Source organism: Gobio gobio (assembly GCF_949357685.1).
Source record: "Gobio gobio genome assembly, chromosome: 15".
Lineage (NCBI taxonomy): Eukaryota > Metazoa > Chordata > Actinopteri > Cypriniformes > Gobionidae > Gobio > Gobio gobio.
Genome location: NC_137108.1, coordinates 26366346 through 26384532, shown reverse-complemented (window position 1 = coordinate 26384532; position 18187 = coordinate 26366346). Strand labels below are relative to the sequence as shown.

Here is an 18187-nt window from a genome sequence, read left to right as displayed (position 1 = left end):
CCAATCATTTCAGAAGGTGCGTTCCATTCGACAGGGAGAGGGTCCCTACGCAGTGTTCACTGCTCCCAACTCCCTGAGCACGGTAGGCCTATATCAGTTGAAGTGGAGTTCGCTGACAACAATTGCTCATTTGGAACGCCCTGCAACGTAATTTATGCTTTCCTTTCACATTTAAAACCACATAATAGGCATACACGTTTACAAAACACACCGTATCTAAAAATATAATCAAAACATTTTATTAGTCTGTTTTATTAGTTTACATAGGCCTATGTTTAATTGACTATTAACTGATTTGAAGCACCTGTCATTCAATATGAAAATACATTTTGATTTGGTTAACTATTAATGTGTTCTTAACCAATGGTCTTAATAATTGTAGCTTTCTCATCTCGCGCGCTTTCTTTCCCACGCGCAGCAGCATAAACATTAGGTACAATTAAATAAAGTAAAATTATTGTTTAGGCCTAATATTCATAGAATATGCGAACATAACAGTCATTGCCATAACCATTCATAAATACTATAGTATAATAACTAGGATATTGAAATGCATACAAACTCCATCGCAAAGCTGTTTAAAAACTCTTCCAACGGCTCTGCTCCATCGTTCCTGTTAAGTGATGTACTGATGTTCCCTTATTCCCTACCCCTACGCTATTCGCAGTGCCCTTAAATCGCTCCCCGATTCGGATTGGAATCTCACTTAAGATGGTGGAATACCCTGTGAAGTCCATTTACGTTCTAATGGAACGCACATAGAGAGAATCAGATAGATTTATGCATGTCAGAATAAGAGCAATCAATATAACATTGCAACTTCATTTACTAAAACTCATTCAACATTTGAACCTGTGTGTGTGTGTGTGTGTGTGTGTGTGTGTGTGTGTGCGTGCATATGAGACAGGCAGCTCTAGAACATGGTTCTTTTCATAATAAAACATTTTACAGTTGCAATAAAGATGTTGTAATTTCTTTTAAATTGTAACTATAAGATAAAATTTTAATATTTAACTGAAAATGGTAATAAAATTGAGTCGCGTGTGTTTACACAGAAATGCTGACTTTTTCAGGCTTGAATGTGATTCTTTTAATAGTATGTTGAACGGTTAGTCACCATCATAAAAAAAAAATTAAAAAAAATTTACTACTCGTTTTTAAATATTTTTTTTTGTTTATAGAGACAATTAAGGTATAACTAAGTGAACAGTCCAAAAACAATGTCAAGGCCTAACTGACTGATAAAGATGATGGTGCTGGTAAGTATAGAGGTGTAACAGGCCGTAAACGAGTCGCTTTATTAGATTGCACCGCATCGATTCTCGTTGCCAGACCGCTGACTGATTTCCAAATGGGGGAGGAGATCGATAGTCTTGGATTAAATCTGGCTTGGATATAGAGTGATTTATTGTAATCACAATTTTAAATGTACAACGTGACTACGTCGCACCCGTGAGGCCGGAAACCGCCACTGCATTTCAATAACTGGGGTGCTGTGACTTCAGTTAATGAAGATGGTCCATGCTCACTCGCTCGCTCTAGAGAAGACTGCTCTCCAGACTACAAGTACGTCTAATCGAGTTTTTACATGTTTGTTTGATCCACAAGTCATTTAAAACGAAATTATTGTAACTACTTTGTCCTGTTGTCTTACGTAAAAACGGAAGTTGCTGCCAGTGATGTGCTAAGCAAACTCGCGCGCTGACGGTTAACGTTACTCGCTGTTTACAAGTTTTACAAAACACAAATCATAATGGTGTCCACTGATAAACCACAAATAATTTTGTGGAGACGATAAAAAAATAAAGACACTTTGTACTGTTTTAATATAAATCTTAAATACAGCATAGTGGCATATCTCGCTTTCCAACACCTACATCAATGGACGGACACTCCAGAACACAAACAACAGGTTTTTCAAGAAGTCAGTCTCTGAAAGGATTTCAGATTCTGTCCTGCTTCAAAAATTCTTCAGTTGCACGTTGTGTCTTCTTAAAAAAATGAAGATGTGTTTGTTTAGAGAAGTCAGTCATGCCCTCGAGTTGCGTTCCTCCTCCTCATTTTCCAGCTTGTAGGCAGGTTGGTAGCGGGTCACACCTCTCTCGTCTAGCACTTTAAGAGATGGATTCCTGCATGTGTTATCCATGCTGCCTAAAGAAGTGTATCTATGAGGAAGAGAGATAAGGGCATAAGCAAAACCAGGAAGATAATCTCATTTGAAGAGAGAAGACTGACTGTGAATAGAAGCATCTCACCCTTTGTCATACAGAATACAGTAGGGCACATACAGGGTTCTCAGAAACTCCCAGATGTCATGATACGTCCACTCCTACAGACAGAGATGGTGGATATGAAGCAAACATCTAAATGTAACATAAATAACACCAATCCGCGGTCATTTGTAATTCTAAGAACATGCTGTACTGCCGTGTCTTTTACATAAGCACCACTGATTAGGATGATGGAGTTGCTGTGTAATGATCTTAGAGAGCCTCATTCATCATCATTCACCATCTCTTGACTGTTTCTGCTGCCAGCTAACATGAGAGTGAGTGGGAGACATGACAGTGATTTACTGACTGTGGAGCCAGTTTAGAGACTACAGGAAAGGTAGGAAGATGGGTGAAACCTTTCAGCTTTCTTTTTGTCTGTTTGTCACAGTGGTTATATATGTGTATTTTACACTTTTTCGTTCAAAAGTTTGGGATAAGTAAGATTTTCTTTTAAAGAAATTAAACAAACAACATTATTCAGCACAACCGTTTTCAACATGGTTAATAAGAAATGTGTCTTAAGCTCCATGCAACACTGAAGTCTAGAGTAATAGCTATTATTTTTTTTAAATAGGCGCTCTTTATAAATAAACCACAGATTTGAGCTTTAAACAACTACATTCTCACCTGAAAAAGTCTTAAAACTACCTTGTGACACAGTAGTATTTTAAAATTATGCAGGGTTTCTCATTACGTCACTTTACCATGTGACAGCAGCAAGCAGGCTCCTGATTGGTTAACGCGGCGCGAATTGACGCCAAATTGATACCAGAAATGCACTATCCATTGCTGAATTGCGCTGAATTGAATAAAATCAGGAGAATCATTCTCGTGATATGATGCTGCCATTTGTGTAAACTTTCATGAACCCATTTAAACTAGTTAGGAGGCTGGTCAGCTACTCGATTCTACCACCGCACTCTCTCTAATGACGACGCTGTAACATTAGGGGAAATCTGCGGTTTGTCCAATGATGTGTCCGTCAGACTGGAGAAATTTTCCCGGTAATGTGACCCAAAATATTTAATACCAATCGAATCTGAAGACATTTAAAGACTTTTTAAGGCCTTTTTTAAGGAAAACCTTATTTAAGACTTTTTAAGGACCCGAGGACACCCTGCACATGGACCCTTTTAACAATGCCTTTCTGGACCTTGAAAGTGATAATTAAATTGCTGTCTATGGAGGGGTCAGAAAGCTCTCGGGTTTCATCAAAAGTATCTTCATTTATGTACTGAATTAAATGACAGAATTTTCATTTTGGGGGGAACTAACCCTTTAAAATATATATGAAAATAGAAAACATTTGTTTGAAATTGTAATAACATTTCACAATATTACTGTATTTTTGATCAAATAGATGCAGCTTAATGAGCACGAGACTTCTTTCAAAAACATAAAAAAAAAAAACATTGACCCAAACTTTTGTACAGTAGTGTGTATATATGTATATATCCCCCCCCCCTCACCAGCAGTGGGTTGACCCTCATGTAATCAGGCCAGCCTGGGTCTGTGGGACACAGGGGTGTCAGTGTCTGCGAATAAGGGTCGGTTCGTCGTGTTCCCATTAGGACTGCCCGTAAATCCGGCCTCCTTTCCTGGAACTCAGTCAGAGCCTGCCGAATACTTCCCTCCACCGAGAACAGCTCCAGGTCATATCTACAGAAGAGAGAGGAAAGTGTGCCAAATAATTACACCTATGGAGCTTTTGATGGACACTGGTGAATTAATGAGGCTGGATGGGATGGATCCATGTTCAATTCGTCATGGTTTAGTAACAGACTGCAGCTGGTTTGTCAGTGGAAGTACAGAGGCTGTTACCGTTTGCAGATGGCACTTCTCACTTTAATGTTTCTGAGTTGAGAATGGTGCCAGATCCCATTTCATACATGTGGGTAAACAAGCATGACTGGTGATTATTTCTAACATCAGTAACATATCATAAGACCTCAAAGCCTGTTTGGAAAATGTCACAATTCAGAAATTTTGTCAGAGCAGTTGTTTGAATCAGAAAAGACTAAATCCTATGTTTGCATATGCCGTTTCCTGATGCAGCCAAACAGTTCTGGGAGAGATGCCAGAGGCACCAGTCTGATTTACCTACTCAGGAGGAAAGAAACCCGTTCCAGATTTCTGTTCTCTCATTTAAATCATTGCTGTACCCATTTTATTTTGGTTTTGAAAGGCACCTTATCTTACCTTTGTATTGTATCCTGCAAAAACCTTTCCATTTCTGGAAAAGGAGAGACAATTCGAATGTACAGAGCTTTCAATCTGTCTTTACTATCTGGATACCGCCTGAGAAAGAGAGAGAGGGAAAAAAAACAAGTCAAATCATATTATCGGAATTCTTCAAACTAGTTTACTGACGCTTCCATGTGATATAGTGAAGCTCATGTAAGCAAGGCATGAGTACAGCTGCGGTGTCCTACTGCGAGTGTGGTCAAAGTGCCAGTAAACACTTAAATTAGCTCAGCATGAGCTTCAGATATCTGTGTAACTTCAGCAAATCCATGCTATTTGTTTAAAAAAAAAAACAGACATTTGCTAATTAAACTTTGACACATAATCCAACAAACAGCATTGATACCCCATATGTATTTGGATCCTTAAGCTACACTGATATCACTGCATGCATACATACATTCAAAATCAAATGGTCTGCAAACAATTGATGCTAGGCATTTGGTCATATTCATATTATTGAGCCATTTCTATGCATTTAGGCTTTAAGGTGATTATTAGTGGATGTATGAAGTCAGTTTTCAATTTCACACAGGTTTCTTAGCAGAATAACTGCAGGTATAGTTTATCACATTAACCATGGATATTGGTGATAATTGCTCATGTTTCCAAATAGAGCGGTGCAGGAATGACGTCAGAACCCGGAAGACTGATTCGCCCCTGTTTCTTTGCAAGATTTTCCTTTGGGGTTTTATAATAGGTGTTCTCAATTTGTGAGTAAAAAAAAAGCCTGTGTGGTAAACATAACTTGACAATATTTTGATGTTTATTGATGTGATCAAATGTGATATCTATTGTCTGTGTTACGTTTTTTTGGAAGGTATAGTTATCTTAAGGAATAGTTCACCCCAAAAATGAAAATTAATTTTCTCAGTCTCATGTCATTCCAAGCATATTCATTGATTTCCTCTGTGGAACATAAAAGCATTTATTTAGAAAAATGTCTATTTGTTGCCCATGCAATTCAAGTCAGAAAGTCATTGAATTTAAATGCATGGGAAATATATCTTTATTGTATAGTTTATATAACAGAATACAGTCATACAGGTTTGTAACAAAGTAAATTAAATAAATTTTTATATCACTTTAAAACAAATGCCATTTGGTATTATTAAAGACAGTTAATATATATTTGTATTGTTTAGTGATAAAATTAACATTAACTGTACTTGGTGTACTAATAAATTGTACAAATTACAGGCAGGTTTCAGGTTTGGGGGTTTGTGATTGGCACAAATATCGATTTTGATCTTGATTCAGTATCAATTCATATGTATATAGCCTACTGTACATATAAGGAAAAATAAGTTTGCCTTTTTAGCACTATTTTAAACTTCTTGGGTTAAATTATATTTGCTCGCATTCATTAATATTCACTTGTGTGTGCTTAAATAAGTATCACTAAAACATATTAGTTAATTAAAATTTCACATTTAAAGGGTTAGTTCACCCAAAAATGAAAATTCTGTCATTAATTACTTACCCTCATGTCGTTTGACACCTGCAAGACCTCCGTTCATCTTCAGAACACAAATGAAGATATTTTAGTTGAAATCTGATGGCTCTGAAAGGCCTCCATTGGCACAATGCACGGTTCACTCTCAAGACCCTTAAAAGGTACTAAAGACGTCGTTACAAAGTCCATCTCACTACAGTGGTTCTACAATAACTTTATGAATCGGCGAGAATAGTTTTTGTGCGCAAAAAAACCCTAAATAACGACTTATATAGTGATGACGATTTCAAAACACGGCAGCTTCGAAGCGTTATGAATCAGTGAGTCGAATCATGATTCGGATCGCGTGTCAAACTGCTGAAATTTGGCGATCCAAACTACTGATTCGACTCACTGATTCATAACGCTTCGAAGCTTCATGATGCCGTGTTTTGAAATCGTCATCACTATATAAGTCGTTATTTAGGGTTTTTTTTGCGCACAAAAACTATTCTCGCCGATTCATAAAGTTATTGTAGAATCACTGTAGTGAGATGGACTTTGTAACAACGTCTTAGTACCTTTTATGGGTCTTGAGACCCATATGCCAATGGAGGCCTTTCAGAGCCATCAGATTTCAACTAAAATATCTTCATTTGTGTTCTGAAGATGAACGTTTTACGGGTGTCGAACGACATGAGGGTAAGTAATTAATGACAGAATTTTAATTTTAGGGTGAACTAACCCTTTAAAGAAATCTAGTGTTTGATCATGACTAAATATGTATTCAAATGGGTAAACCATGGGTTTACAAATGAAATATATTATTTTTCCAGCCACAAAATGACTCTAATTTGCCTCTTTGCATTGGAATTCTCTATTTTAACCTTAATTACACTAATTGTAATATAAATAAGGAAAATATTAGAAGAAAAATATTTTAATTAATTAAATGTTCATTAATGGACCATAATTATTGCACAAATAGTAGGCCTATTTAGTACCAAAATATCTCCTCAAAATATTCAATAAATATTATTAAACTAAAATACAGAACATTTATTTAATTCAAAAATAGTTAAGGTGTATGGTCACATTTGACCATCAATGAGTATGAGTGTGAGCAATTAGTAAGGCATACCCAAGGGCTAAATACAAGAAAAATAATAACATTAATGTTAACAATGTTGCATCTCCATCACTCTCCATAATAAAATGATACTGTAAATAGTTGACGTAATAATCAATGCACACTATGCTGCACTGTTTACCAAAAAATGCTGCAAATACCTGTATAGTGAAACTATCATCTATCCATTCAAATGAATTGACAGCGAGGGTTTGTTTGGAACTATTGAGTGCTCCGTGAACCACGTGACCGCGCACGCCGCCGGGAGATGAGAGCATGTCGCAACTCTATTTTTTCAACGCCTCTGGCTTTAACTGCTTCATTAGGGCCAAAACGCTATTTATTGTTTGAATTTCTTACTAAAACTTTAAACATTTTAAAAGCTTAGACTTTGTTTCATATCAAAAGCAGGTTTGGCCATTTGAGAGTGAGAGACGCACGTGAGTGACAGAGAGAGAGCAGGGAAAGAAAATGCAGCTGAAAGAATACGCGTGTTTTAAATAGCGTAATAAAAAAAAATTAAAGAATAACGACGCGCAATATGTGGTGGCCGGTGTTGATTCTGTGGCGCACCACCACAAATTAGTCTGTGTGGGTAACACTGTAAGAAGCGACACGCTTATATGCCCCGAGAACAGACACTGCACTAGTGATACAAAACACAGAGGTCTGTTACGTCCCAGTAACAAGCTCCTATATTTCGCAGTAGATTCATTTATATAATAACGGGTAATATTAGGCTTGCTGCGATCGTCGGTGTTACTGATGTTCAGGCATAACACAGGTTACATCACTTGCCCACCGCGGCGCAGCCCCCACCGTTGTTTTGATTTTTTTATAGTAATAAAATAATTTAGTTCAGTTAGAGAACAGACACTACAAATAAAAACTAAACGCATCTGCTTACAGCGTGAGCCGAATGAGAGTTTCAGATTTCATTCATCACGAGAGTGAGGAGCTGAATGACAAGATGATCACGGAAGAGTTGGTTTCAAAGCAAAATGTAAAAGCGCCTATTTAAGTGAGTTTGTCATTGTACTCTTTTGTTGTGGTGTTTTTTTTATTAAGAATAATAGGCTAATGAACCCACCATTCAAGCAACCCGCCCCCGAATTGGCGCTTATTCTAAACCGAGAGTAACATTTGTTCACGGCCGCACAGTGCACAAGCACTGTAATGTGACAGTGAGGGAAAATTCTTTCACCGTCACAACCCTAACAGGTAAAAAGGCTAATACAATTTGATTCTATTATTCTATTTTCCACAATGTCAAACCAACGCAGCTTAACCCAAAATACAAGCTCAGGCATGCGCTTCTTCCATACAAGCTCATGCAGTTGTGCGCTCTAGACAGAAAATACTCTGTTGAAGGGAAAACTTAGGCTAAGAAGCAAATATATTAATTAAGTATAACGAGTTTGGGTTCCTATTTAACTGTCCACCAGGCTATCACCAGACCAAGCTCAATTTAAGATTGAACATTGGTCTGGGGAGTCTGCTATGTATTTTCTACTGCACAAGAGGTGTGATAAACGAGCATAAATTAAATGATTCTGTACGCAATTGGATAGTCCTTCAACCAATCAGACCACAAGAGGCGTGATCAATGGGCAACCACCCATGGTTTCTCTAGCCGCCATCGTGTTAAACCCACCAATAGCGCGCCAGGTGGATAAGCCAGTCTGTGATTGGTTCCCGCAAAAGTGTAACAGAAGCAGTAGAAATGAATGTACAGGTTTCCAGACTGAGTTGCAGGGCGAAATCAAATCGCCGGCAGATCAGGCCGGGTTTACCCAGTCTAGTGTAAACATATTCAAGTGCGAATAAGAACTGTTTCGAGAGGAATGCCAGGTGTGCGAAAAAAACCTAATATTCAAATCCCAAAATTGAAAATCGAATACCAACCTACCGAACGAATATTTGAATATTCTGGTCCAGCCCTACTCGTATGCATGGTCTATTTTACCTCATCTAGTTTCCTGTTATAGGCTATTTCTCATATAAATTAACACTCTACATTATGAAAGCTGTTAAAACAAGACACTTCTCTCAAAAATTAAAACCGTGAAATTTCTATTAGTAATTCCCATAATATTAATGTTTTCCTATTAAACCAACAGCATAAAAGACACGTGGTGCAAGTGCATTTATTCAGCATCAACAATCAGAAATATAGTCAACATCCATGTATGGATTTATTAATTAAACTAATTCAGCCTGCAAGCTTCTTTTTGTCAACCACTTGTCTTTAATTTTGCCTCTCTTACCGTTTTAGTGCAGCATAATATAAATGCAGTAGAGCAGTGCAGTCCTTGCCACCGTTGAAGCCAACACAGAGCTCATTAGCAGAGTATTTATCCAGCGCCATCTCAATGGTCCCCAAAGCTGCAGCTACTTTCTTCCCCAGCAGTGTCTCTGTGAGATATTTAATGACAGAGGAGTCTCTTACAGATCTTACAGCTAATTTCACACGTTTAACAAGGTTATTCTCAACTGATTTAAATGGAGACGTAAACTGGTCAGGATCAAAACACATGTAACTGAACAGAAACAGCTCCTAAATATGGTTAGAAAGAAGCTTACCACTTTTAGAGAGCGAGTACACTGCTTCCGTTGCGACTGACACCGAGTCAGTGATGAGAGTAACCACAGATCCTTCAGGTAGCTGTTCTATCAGTTGAATTCGTGCCCGTTCCACCTCTTCCGCACTGTCACTGTCCAGGACCAGTCGGACACGATAATAATTACTAAGCCAGTCTGGGTAAGATCCCAGAGAGACACGCTTCCCCCAACCTGCCTGCAGTTTTGTGAGACTCGGGGCGATCTCAGTCTCATCCGCATTCACATACACCTCACGGGTGTGAAAGGTGATACCAGAGCCTGAAAACAGATGGGTAAGTCCATTGAACGACCGTTCCAGCAGAGAGGGGATGCCGGGAAATATGTATACGTTGCGGACACTGACTAGAGGGAAGCGATTTCGCTGGCCTGTCTGAGGGTCTATGCCAAAATTGAGTTTGGCAGAAACGGGGACCGTAGCAAGCTTCATGGGGGAACTGTTAGGCGTGATCGTGCCAAAGAACCCCTCCACTAGCTTTGTCAGTTCAGGGTGGGCATGCAGACCTTCGCCAAATGCCATAGCAACACTTTCAAAAGTGACATCGTCATGGGTGGGACCGATGCCGCCGGATGTGATGAGGTGAGTAACGGAGGACGAAAGCTGGGCCACTTCTTTAGCGATGACTTCCTGGACGTCAGGTACCACAGTGATACGCTCTACAGTGACACCAAGCTTGCGAAGTCCACGGCACAGGAAGGCACTGTTAGTGTCGACAGTGTGACCCTGCAATGGAAGCATACAAAATAGGGTTGGGCGATGCGATGTCTACCAAATTGGCATGAGACGATGTCTACAGTGAAACATTGCAATGGACGATGACATCGGGAGGTTGCATTTGAAGCTCTGTTAATGTGCCGCACGTCTGGAGAAAGAGAGAACGGAGCTGAAAGGGCTTGAATGAAGCGCGTTTGGCATTAGATAAAACTACTAGAGGATATAGCGCTGAAATATCATTACCACAAACGATTCTGAGTTCTTGTGGTGTGATTCACACTTCTGTTTACTAGGGATGCACGATATTATCGGCACGAGATATAGTCAGCCGTGTGGTCATTCTTGAAGTGAAAACAAGCAAATACATTGCATGTATTGTGATTTATATTGACAGTTTTTAAATGCTGCCTTGAATTTGTGAATCAACGCAGGATTGCCAGGTTTTCACAACAAAACTAGCCCAAAACAAGCACAATCGCGTCTCCCCACTCTCTAGCGCGCGCAGCAGCCTCCACAGCAGCTGAAGCTCCTCCAGGTCCTAGTGCCCGCCAGGTAGAATATTATATATAGCCTATTTAGTGGGGTTGCTGTTGTTAAAGTAATAAAATGAAAAGTAGAATACACAAATAAATAGAAGTTCCTTCTTTTTCTGAATAAATAAAGCAGTAATGATGTCAAAGCACAAGCATGACACTTGTAAATTAAATACTTGTATACACAGTTTATTATTCTGTAATAAAATTATGAAATGGATGATGAAAAAAAAATCCAAGGAGCACTAAAATAATTTTATTTATTTATTTATTTGAAGCTAAACACAGCATCAACTGATGTTATGCCACCCCAACTTCATGTGCACAAACATTAAATCCAAAAATAAAATATTTAGGTTAAAACGGCATCTGTCTGGGATGAAAAATCACTTTTTTATTGTTATTTTCAGCGCTTTTAATATACTCTTATTATAAAAAGAACTTTAGTAACATTTATTTATCTTTAACAAGTATCCTTTCAGTAAGGAGACCTCAGAAATCTGAAACCAGAATGAAAAAAAAATGTTTTTGCTCAAAATGGTGGTTTCCAAACAAAGGGGCATCGGCCAAAATGGCATAAATATCGGCATATCGGCAAAAATCCATTATATCCATTATCGTGCATCCCTACTGCTTACTTCAACTATAAACAGGAAAATGGTGCTATCGGTCTGTCTCGCGGCCCGGATGGCAACATGCCGGGTTCCGGATGCAGACCATGTTCCGCCATTTGAATATCATTGGTTTAGTTTGTGTAAAACATTCAGTAGCCTATAATTCGTTTGGTGTTTTTTGCACAGTAAAATATTTAGTGTTTAAGGCCCCATACACACAGAGCCTGAAAAATAACCACAATTTTTTTTTTAACCGGGTCCCAGAGTGAACAAATCTGAAAATGATACCCTTGCATTTTCATGTGTACAGCCAATGGACGATGGCATCGTCTATCGGCTCAATCCTAATACAAACCAAACGTTTTTAACATATTGCTTAAGTAATTCTAAAAAATGTATTTCTGCTCCAAATGTGGAAATTTCTTGCATCTGTCAATGGCCGGAAAACAGGCAAGTAAAACCCATACATAGCTACTATAAATGTAATATAAATAATAGTTCATACAATACAAAGGGTTAATTGTGACTATTATTAAAAGATATTTTAATTTACCTTGAGGATCTCATCTCCTATGATGAGAATAGCTGCTGTGACAGCGCCATCTTTCTGCGTGGAGGATGCATTGCAGTTCTGAGACATTGGGATGATATGGGCTCCGACTTGCTGAACCCTTTTAACTGCTCTCCTAATCTTAGGCAATGCCTGCAGCATTCAGCCGAAAATGATGACAGGAGAAAGGCAGAGAAAGAAAAAGGAAGAGAAAGATGGAGATGGTCTGTTGGGAACAAGCACAAAAGTCTGAGCAATAAAACTAAAAGATTGATAAAAGTTTCAAAAATAAGAAATTAAGGCAGCTATAAATATTAGCATTGCAATTTTACAGTTGTACTATATGAAAAAATATTACTGTAATTTCTTAAAGACTCAATCTGCCCATTTTACAGCGAAATATTACAATAATACTATTGTCGATTTGCTTGATATTTGTATTCAATAATAATAATTATTGTTGTCATATTGATAAATAAATTAAACACTGGCCCAAATGGTGCAGTCCTACAAACCTGCACTGGAAACCTGGGGCTTTTTATTTGCAAATAGCAATTTTATCAGAAAAACTGGTCAGACACAGCAGCTGGATATTTATAGGAATATCTAATTTATCATACGCAGAGAAACACACGTTTATAGGCAAAATTATTTACTTCCCTTACCTGTAATGCATGCAACGATATTCTGCCGTTAGTCCGGATTGCGTGGCCACCTAAATGCTATTCAAGGAACCACTTATCTCATTCAAGACTGAGTCAGGCAAATCAATGATTACATTACAGTTGTTCAAACTGAAGTTACAGTCTCCTGTTCTCAAGGTACAGTCACGGTCATGTGAGAAATACCAAAGTCCCAAGTTCCCCAGGTTCTTGTCGTGAAAGCTATGAGCAAGTCAGCCGTAAACATTGATACAAGCGAAGCATTGATACAATGCTGAATAGTGATTCTGCTTATAAAAAGTTGCTGTACTAGTAAATATTAACTATAGAAGGAGAACTCGCCCTAACAAGGCACGTTACATATCTCAGTAAGCAAAACTTGGTTGCGCTCTTCTTGTCACGTGACGCGTTTTAGCCAATTGAAAAGAGGCTCTGCATTACTTCCTTCATAAACAGACCATTCGGCGCAAGGAGGGCGGGAACTTCCTTGGGAAGTGAAAGCAGGCATTCTTTATAAAATGTAATCGCTGCTTCCATTTTAAATGTACAAGCTTTTTGGAAACCGTTTTCGCCTGCACTTATTCATATAGCAGCTTTGACACAAATGTGTGATGGTACATTTGTTTGATTTTCTGTCATTTTAATAGTACAGTATGTGTAACATGTTTAAATTGGAAGTCTACACTTACCGCACACTATACTAAATGCACTGCTGGAAATATAAACTATAAACTACATATTTTTAAACATAAACGTAGGCCGACCCCACTTGAGATACTCCCCCTCTTCGTGGGAACTCATGATTATGCGAACTTTAAATCTTTATTTCCACACATAAGTTACCTTAGTTCGTTGTCGTGCAAGCAGCTTGGGTACAGCTGTTGATTTCAATCGTCTTTTATTTCCTTTGGCTACAGTGAAATCGTCTGGAGAAAAATGTTCGCTGCACACCCTCAATCCACGGATAGACTGAATGGGTGATCTATCTCGACGAAGAGCGAGCTGCCACCGATTCAATCTGTTTACATCATGCAGGGGCAATGTGTGAAAAGTCAAACTTTCCTCCTGCATTGATGCTAACTGACGGAGTCTCAGGGATTTCTCTTGGTTGAAGCATCCAGGAAAAGCACACACGCGCACCATTTTGAAAAATCCACCGCCACGAGCAACCAATAAAGTTTGCGTGCACTTTCTTCTGTGTTGTGAAAAGAGCCCAGTTTGTAGTTCTCATCCCCGGAAGGGTTCCCTCTAGCGGTGGGGATTTTGAATCATCTTAGTGATTCGAATCTTTTGAATCGGTTCAACACAAAGATTCATTGACTGATATATTCAGTAGCGCTTCTGCATGTCACATCAGTAGGTGGCGACACGAGAGTATTTTATTTGACGTAATGAGTCTTTGAATTATTCATTCTAACTATTTAAAAACATTTTATTAGGAAAATATCATATACATAAAAAGAAGTGGGCTCAATGTAAACCAAGTTTTTCTCATTTTGTAAACAACTTTAAATTATATGTAATCCTTTTGGAACAAGCTAAAAACAAAAAAACGATGAAAACATGTAATGTTTTGAAAGTACTGGACTTTATGTAAAAAAAAACCCCAATATATTTATTTTCTTTTTTCTTTAATTTCCTGGCAGCTAATGTTAATGTGATATTATGAGTATATAATACCTATTGTTCTCATGACATTAAATAACAATTAAAAAATAATAAAAAAAAACTATTTAAAGGTGCTTATTATCATTTGTTAAATAAGTCTCAATGAGTGCATTTTAAGCATCATATGCATTTCCTAACAACTAGCAAACGATTTTAGTGTAAAAAAAAAAAATGGATTAAACAAATATCTGCATTTCTCATCTTTTCTTACGCTTCCTAATCTATCAAATAGCCTAAACATGGCAATAAATGTATGGGCTATTACGAATATTGTTCTAAGTGTCTGCTAAATGCATAGATTTAGGCTATGTTTTAATTTTGTCAACTGCTGGGCATGAAAATATCAATATCAAACAACTGGCCAACGTTCCCCAAATTTATTTATTTATTTATTTATTTATTTATTTATTTATTTATTTATTTATTTATTTATTTATTTATTTATTTATTTATTTATTTATTTATTTATTTATTTATTTATTTATTTATTTATTTATTCATTCCGCGAAATTAATTTTGGAGAAAACCCCTGAAGACCCCTGACCTAGTTTATTCAGTTTCGGTTCTCAAAAAAAATAATAATAATAATTGTGCCCATTAGATTAAACTAATGAAATGCTTCTTTACAGCCCTCACTCAAATGTTGTTTTTGAGAAATGCTACGGTGCTTTAGTGGTAGGTTATGACCTTCCATAGCGTATGAGCCCTAGCTGTATGGACCACTTTTATAGGCTATATATATAGCGATGTATCCTGTTTGAAGCTTGACATCTTTAGTCACCATTCATTGTCACTGTATTTTGAGGACATTCCTCAATTTGTTTCCTTTCTCAAATATTTGTTGGGAAAGATGTGACCGAATAATGATAGAACTTTCATTTTTGATTAAACAACCTCATTAATATAGTAGGCAGACCTACTATAAAAATTATTGAGAAAATTAGGCTACTTTGATTTTTAATAAAGAAGATGAGACATTTAAACTGTTGTTTGTGTTTTGTAAACTGTGAATAAAACAGTAGCCTATAGACTAACCATTTGTTTTATGTACGCAATTTAATAACTAATTTCCTTGTCAATAGTGACCATAAACGCCCGGGAAAGTCCATGAATGAGTTAATATCCCTGTTTATGGACATTTGAATTGTTCTTCAACTGTGAATCGCCGTTGCTGACTGTAGAAAACAGGTCAAGGGCGCGCGCTGAGAGAACCAGGTGCGGGCGCTCTCGTGGACGACAAACCACATGATACACGCAGCCATCAGATCGCGGAAGTGCGACTTTTTTTGGACCGTGGAAAAGGGGGGTAGACTGGGTGAGGAAGGGAAGGCAGAGCCGAGAAGAAAAGTTTCATGACATTATTCGTCTAAATGAGCCAGGCGAGACCAGTTCTTATCTCGTATCTGGTCTGACTTTGTTCCTCAAATGTGATATTTTCAGGAGTTGATCTGAAAAGTGCTTAGGAGAGCAGGACCGGAATCGAGCGGCCGAGAGGAAGCGAGCGGGTAAGTTCAGGCAAAAGTTGACCACAGTCATGACTGTATTATGCGGGACAGGAATCCATACTGCTCCGGACTGGAACGTGCTCGATTGCTTGTGTCTCGTGAAATCAAGCAGTTTCAACTTGTTACAGCGTCTTAGGTTTTGAGTCAGACTTGACGCTTTACTTTAGTTTTAGCTGCCTTTCTATTTCAAACATCGCACGTTCTGTGGTCTGTACTGACATTTTTTTGTCATTGAGGAGAATTTTGTCTCATTATTACCAAGTGTGCTTACTGTAAGACCACATGAGAGCTTTTCGAGAAGCGAGATGCGTTGCCATTTCTTTCAAGGCAGAGTACGTTAGGCTGACTTGTATCCTTACTTGAAACTATATGCGACCAAATAGCCTACGTAATTTTGGCTTTTTATGCGTGTTAAGTTTTAGAAATCGGCCGATATTATGTTTTTGTGACCTAGACTACTCTGGTATTTAGTAAATAATAATAATAATATGCATTTTTATTTTATTTTAACACACAATCTTTATGCAACGTTTTATTTACTTTTCTTTAACGACTTTTGGACTGTCTAATTTAGTAAAATGATACAGAATAATGCTAGGAATAATCATTATCATTATCAGTAGATATAAAAAGAAGTGAATATCTAAAATATTGATCAAAACGATTATCTGTCTACCTCTGTTATGTTGTATTGTTACAGTGACACAGATATATTCTCTTGTTGTGAAAAGCAGTTGTCCTCAACATTATGGCCGTTTATCATGGACTGATCTCACCAGCTGCGAATCCTACACCAGCATGAGCTCTTATCTGCTGCATGAGCAGCTGTCGCAGACATTTGGAGCAACTGAATAATGATTCTGTCCAACACAAGGGACGATCCTATGTTTTCCTATCAGATTCAGATGTCTGACTGCGACATTAGCCCGTACGCTGCAATCTAGATTGCGCAGTCATTTATGAAACAATGCCTGTGATGTCAGTCTCAGGAAACTGAGTCAGTAGTTTTGTCACTGATGGCATTGTATTCGAGACAAGTCTTTCTTGACGGCCTCTATTTCATCTTACATCAGTATAGACGGGCCAGCTGGCCTCATTCCATCATATTTTGCTTCAAGTCCATGTGGATAACTTAGGAAGAGCTCTTTTATGGTCTTGTTTTGGGGCGAGAAGCTGTGGGACCGTTAAAGTTCCGTTCATTTATTAACTTCAGAAGGTAATTTCCTTCAAAATCAGAACCAGTTGATTTAGTTTTCCCCTTCTTAGATCATGATATCTGTAGCAGGATGAATGACAGTGGTGTCATAACTGGATTTATGATAAACTGACAGGCTTGCTTTATTGTAACTCTCTCTTTTTCTCTTTTCTTCTCAGTAGATATGTTATCAGGTTGCTTGCAGATGACACTAACTGGCGAGGGAAGCACTAAATAGCTCTCAATTTAACCTGATTATAAGCAGGACGAACAGGCCGACAGTGAATATTATTACTGCTAAATTGACTCTTTGAGACGGCCTGATATCAACACACACCTGCTCAATCTCAGATGAAAAACCCTGTGCTCAGAAAAGAGTAATTATTGTTTCTGAGGCGTATCGATCTGTCAAAATAGAGTAGACTCTTATATTTTCCATTTTGAGGCCTCCTCCAAACTACTACTACTTGTAAATTTGTGTGGGTAGTCGTCCAAATGATAGAGACAAAAACATAAATAAATAACTACATACTGAATGATGTTTGCCCAGTGAATTGCTTTGATAAAGTGAGTGAGAGCCGGCCAGATTAAATGGGACACTTTATGTAATAATGCATTTATGAACAATTCGTTCTGTTTGTGTTTCATAAATAAGGCCCAAAATGTCTGTTTGCTTTTTGGTGATTGGTTATTGATGTTTTCCACCATCTGGCTTCCTCTAATTTATATCAAGTTTAGAAATGCACCACTTTGAGCTACTGTCCCAAACTTCCCATCTATTCCCAGAGGAGCGCTCGACAGGATATCGTGTTCCTGTGCTATCAGAATGTCCCACTGAGTAGTTTATGTTTTCGATGGCCCAGATGATGCATATGTTTGCTAGACAACACAGAATTATCGTTTGTCTGGTCAAGTTGACTGCTTAAACATGTGCAGTCGTTCCCAGATCTAGTCCTTTACCCTGGGCAGGATGTCAAATGGGTTTTTCCATGGGTTTCAGATTCAGCTGTGGCATATCTGAAGGAGTATTCACCATTTTCAGTGA

General features: G+C 38.0%; 2 protein-coding genes across 6 annotated transcripts in view; one reads left to right on the top strand and one right to left on the bottom strand.

The window, feature by feature from the left end:
- Positions 1-1177: 1177 nt before the first annotated feature.
- flad1 (flavin adenine dinucleotide synthetase 1) lies at positions 1178-14014 on the bottom strand. 4 transcript variants are annotated; one of them, XM_079837909.1, is made up of 8 exons: positions 13618-14014; positions 12116-12338; positions 9665-10424; positions 9349-9496; positions 4473-4571; positions 3743-3932; positions 2256-2329; positions 1178-2165 (listed from the first exon to the last, which is right to left on the bottom strand). In XM_079837909.1, exons 2-8 carry the CDS (start codon positions 12272-12274, stop codon positions 2030-2032), a joined length of 1566 nt encoding a protein of 521 aa, XP_079694035.1. In that variant the 5' UTR covers positions 12275-12338; positions 13618-14014; the 3' UTR covers positions 1178-2029. The 4 variants fall into 4 exon arrangements, with proteins under 4 accessions (XP_079694035.1, XP_079694033.1, XP_079694034.1 ...); XM_079837907.1 differs by having other exon boundaries at positions 12116-12265; positions 13618-13997; XM_079837908.1 differs by having other exon boundaries at positions 12778-13973.
- A 1614-nt stretch (positions 14015-15628) lies between these two features.
- The window catches only part of shc1 (SHC (Src homology 2 domain containing) transforming protein 1), a 47553-nt gene continuing 44994 nt past the window's right edge, over positions 15629-18187 (top strand). Inside the window, exon 1 of one of the 2 annotated variants that reach the window (XM_079837904.1) lies at positions 15629-15947. The gene's annotated coding sequence lies outside the window, so the exon portion shown is untranslated. The remainder of the gene's footprint in view (positions 15948-18187) is intronic. The other variant, XM_079837903.1, reaches the window with a different exon arrangement.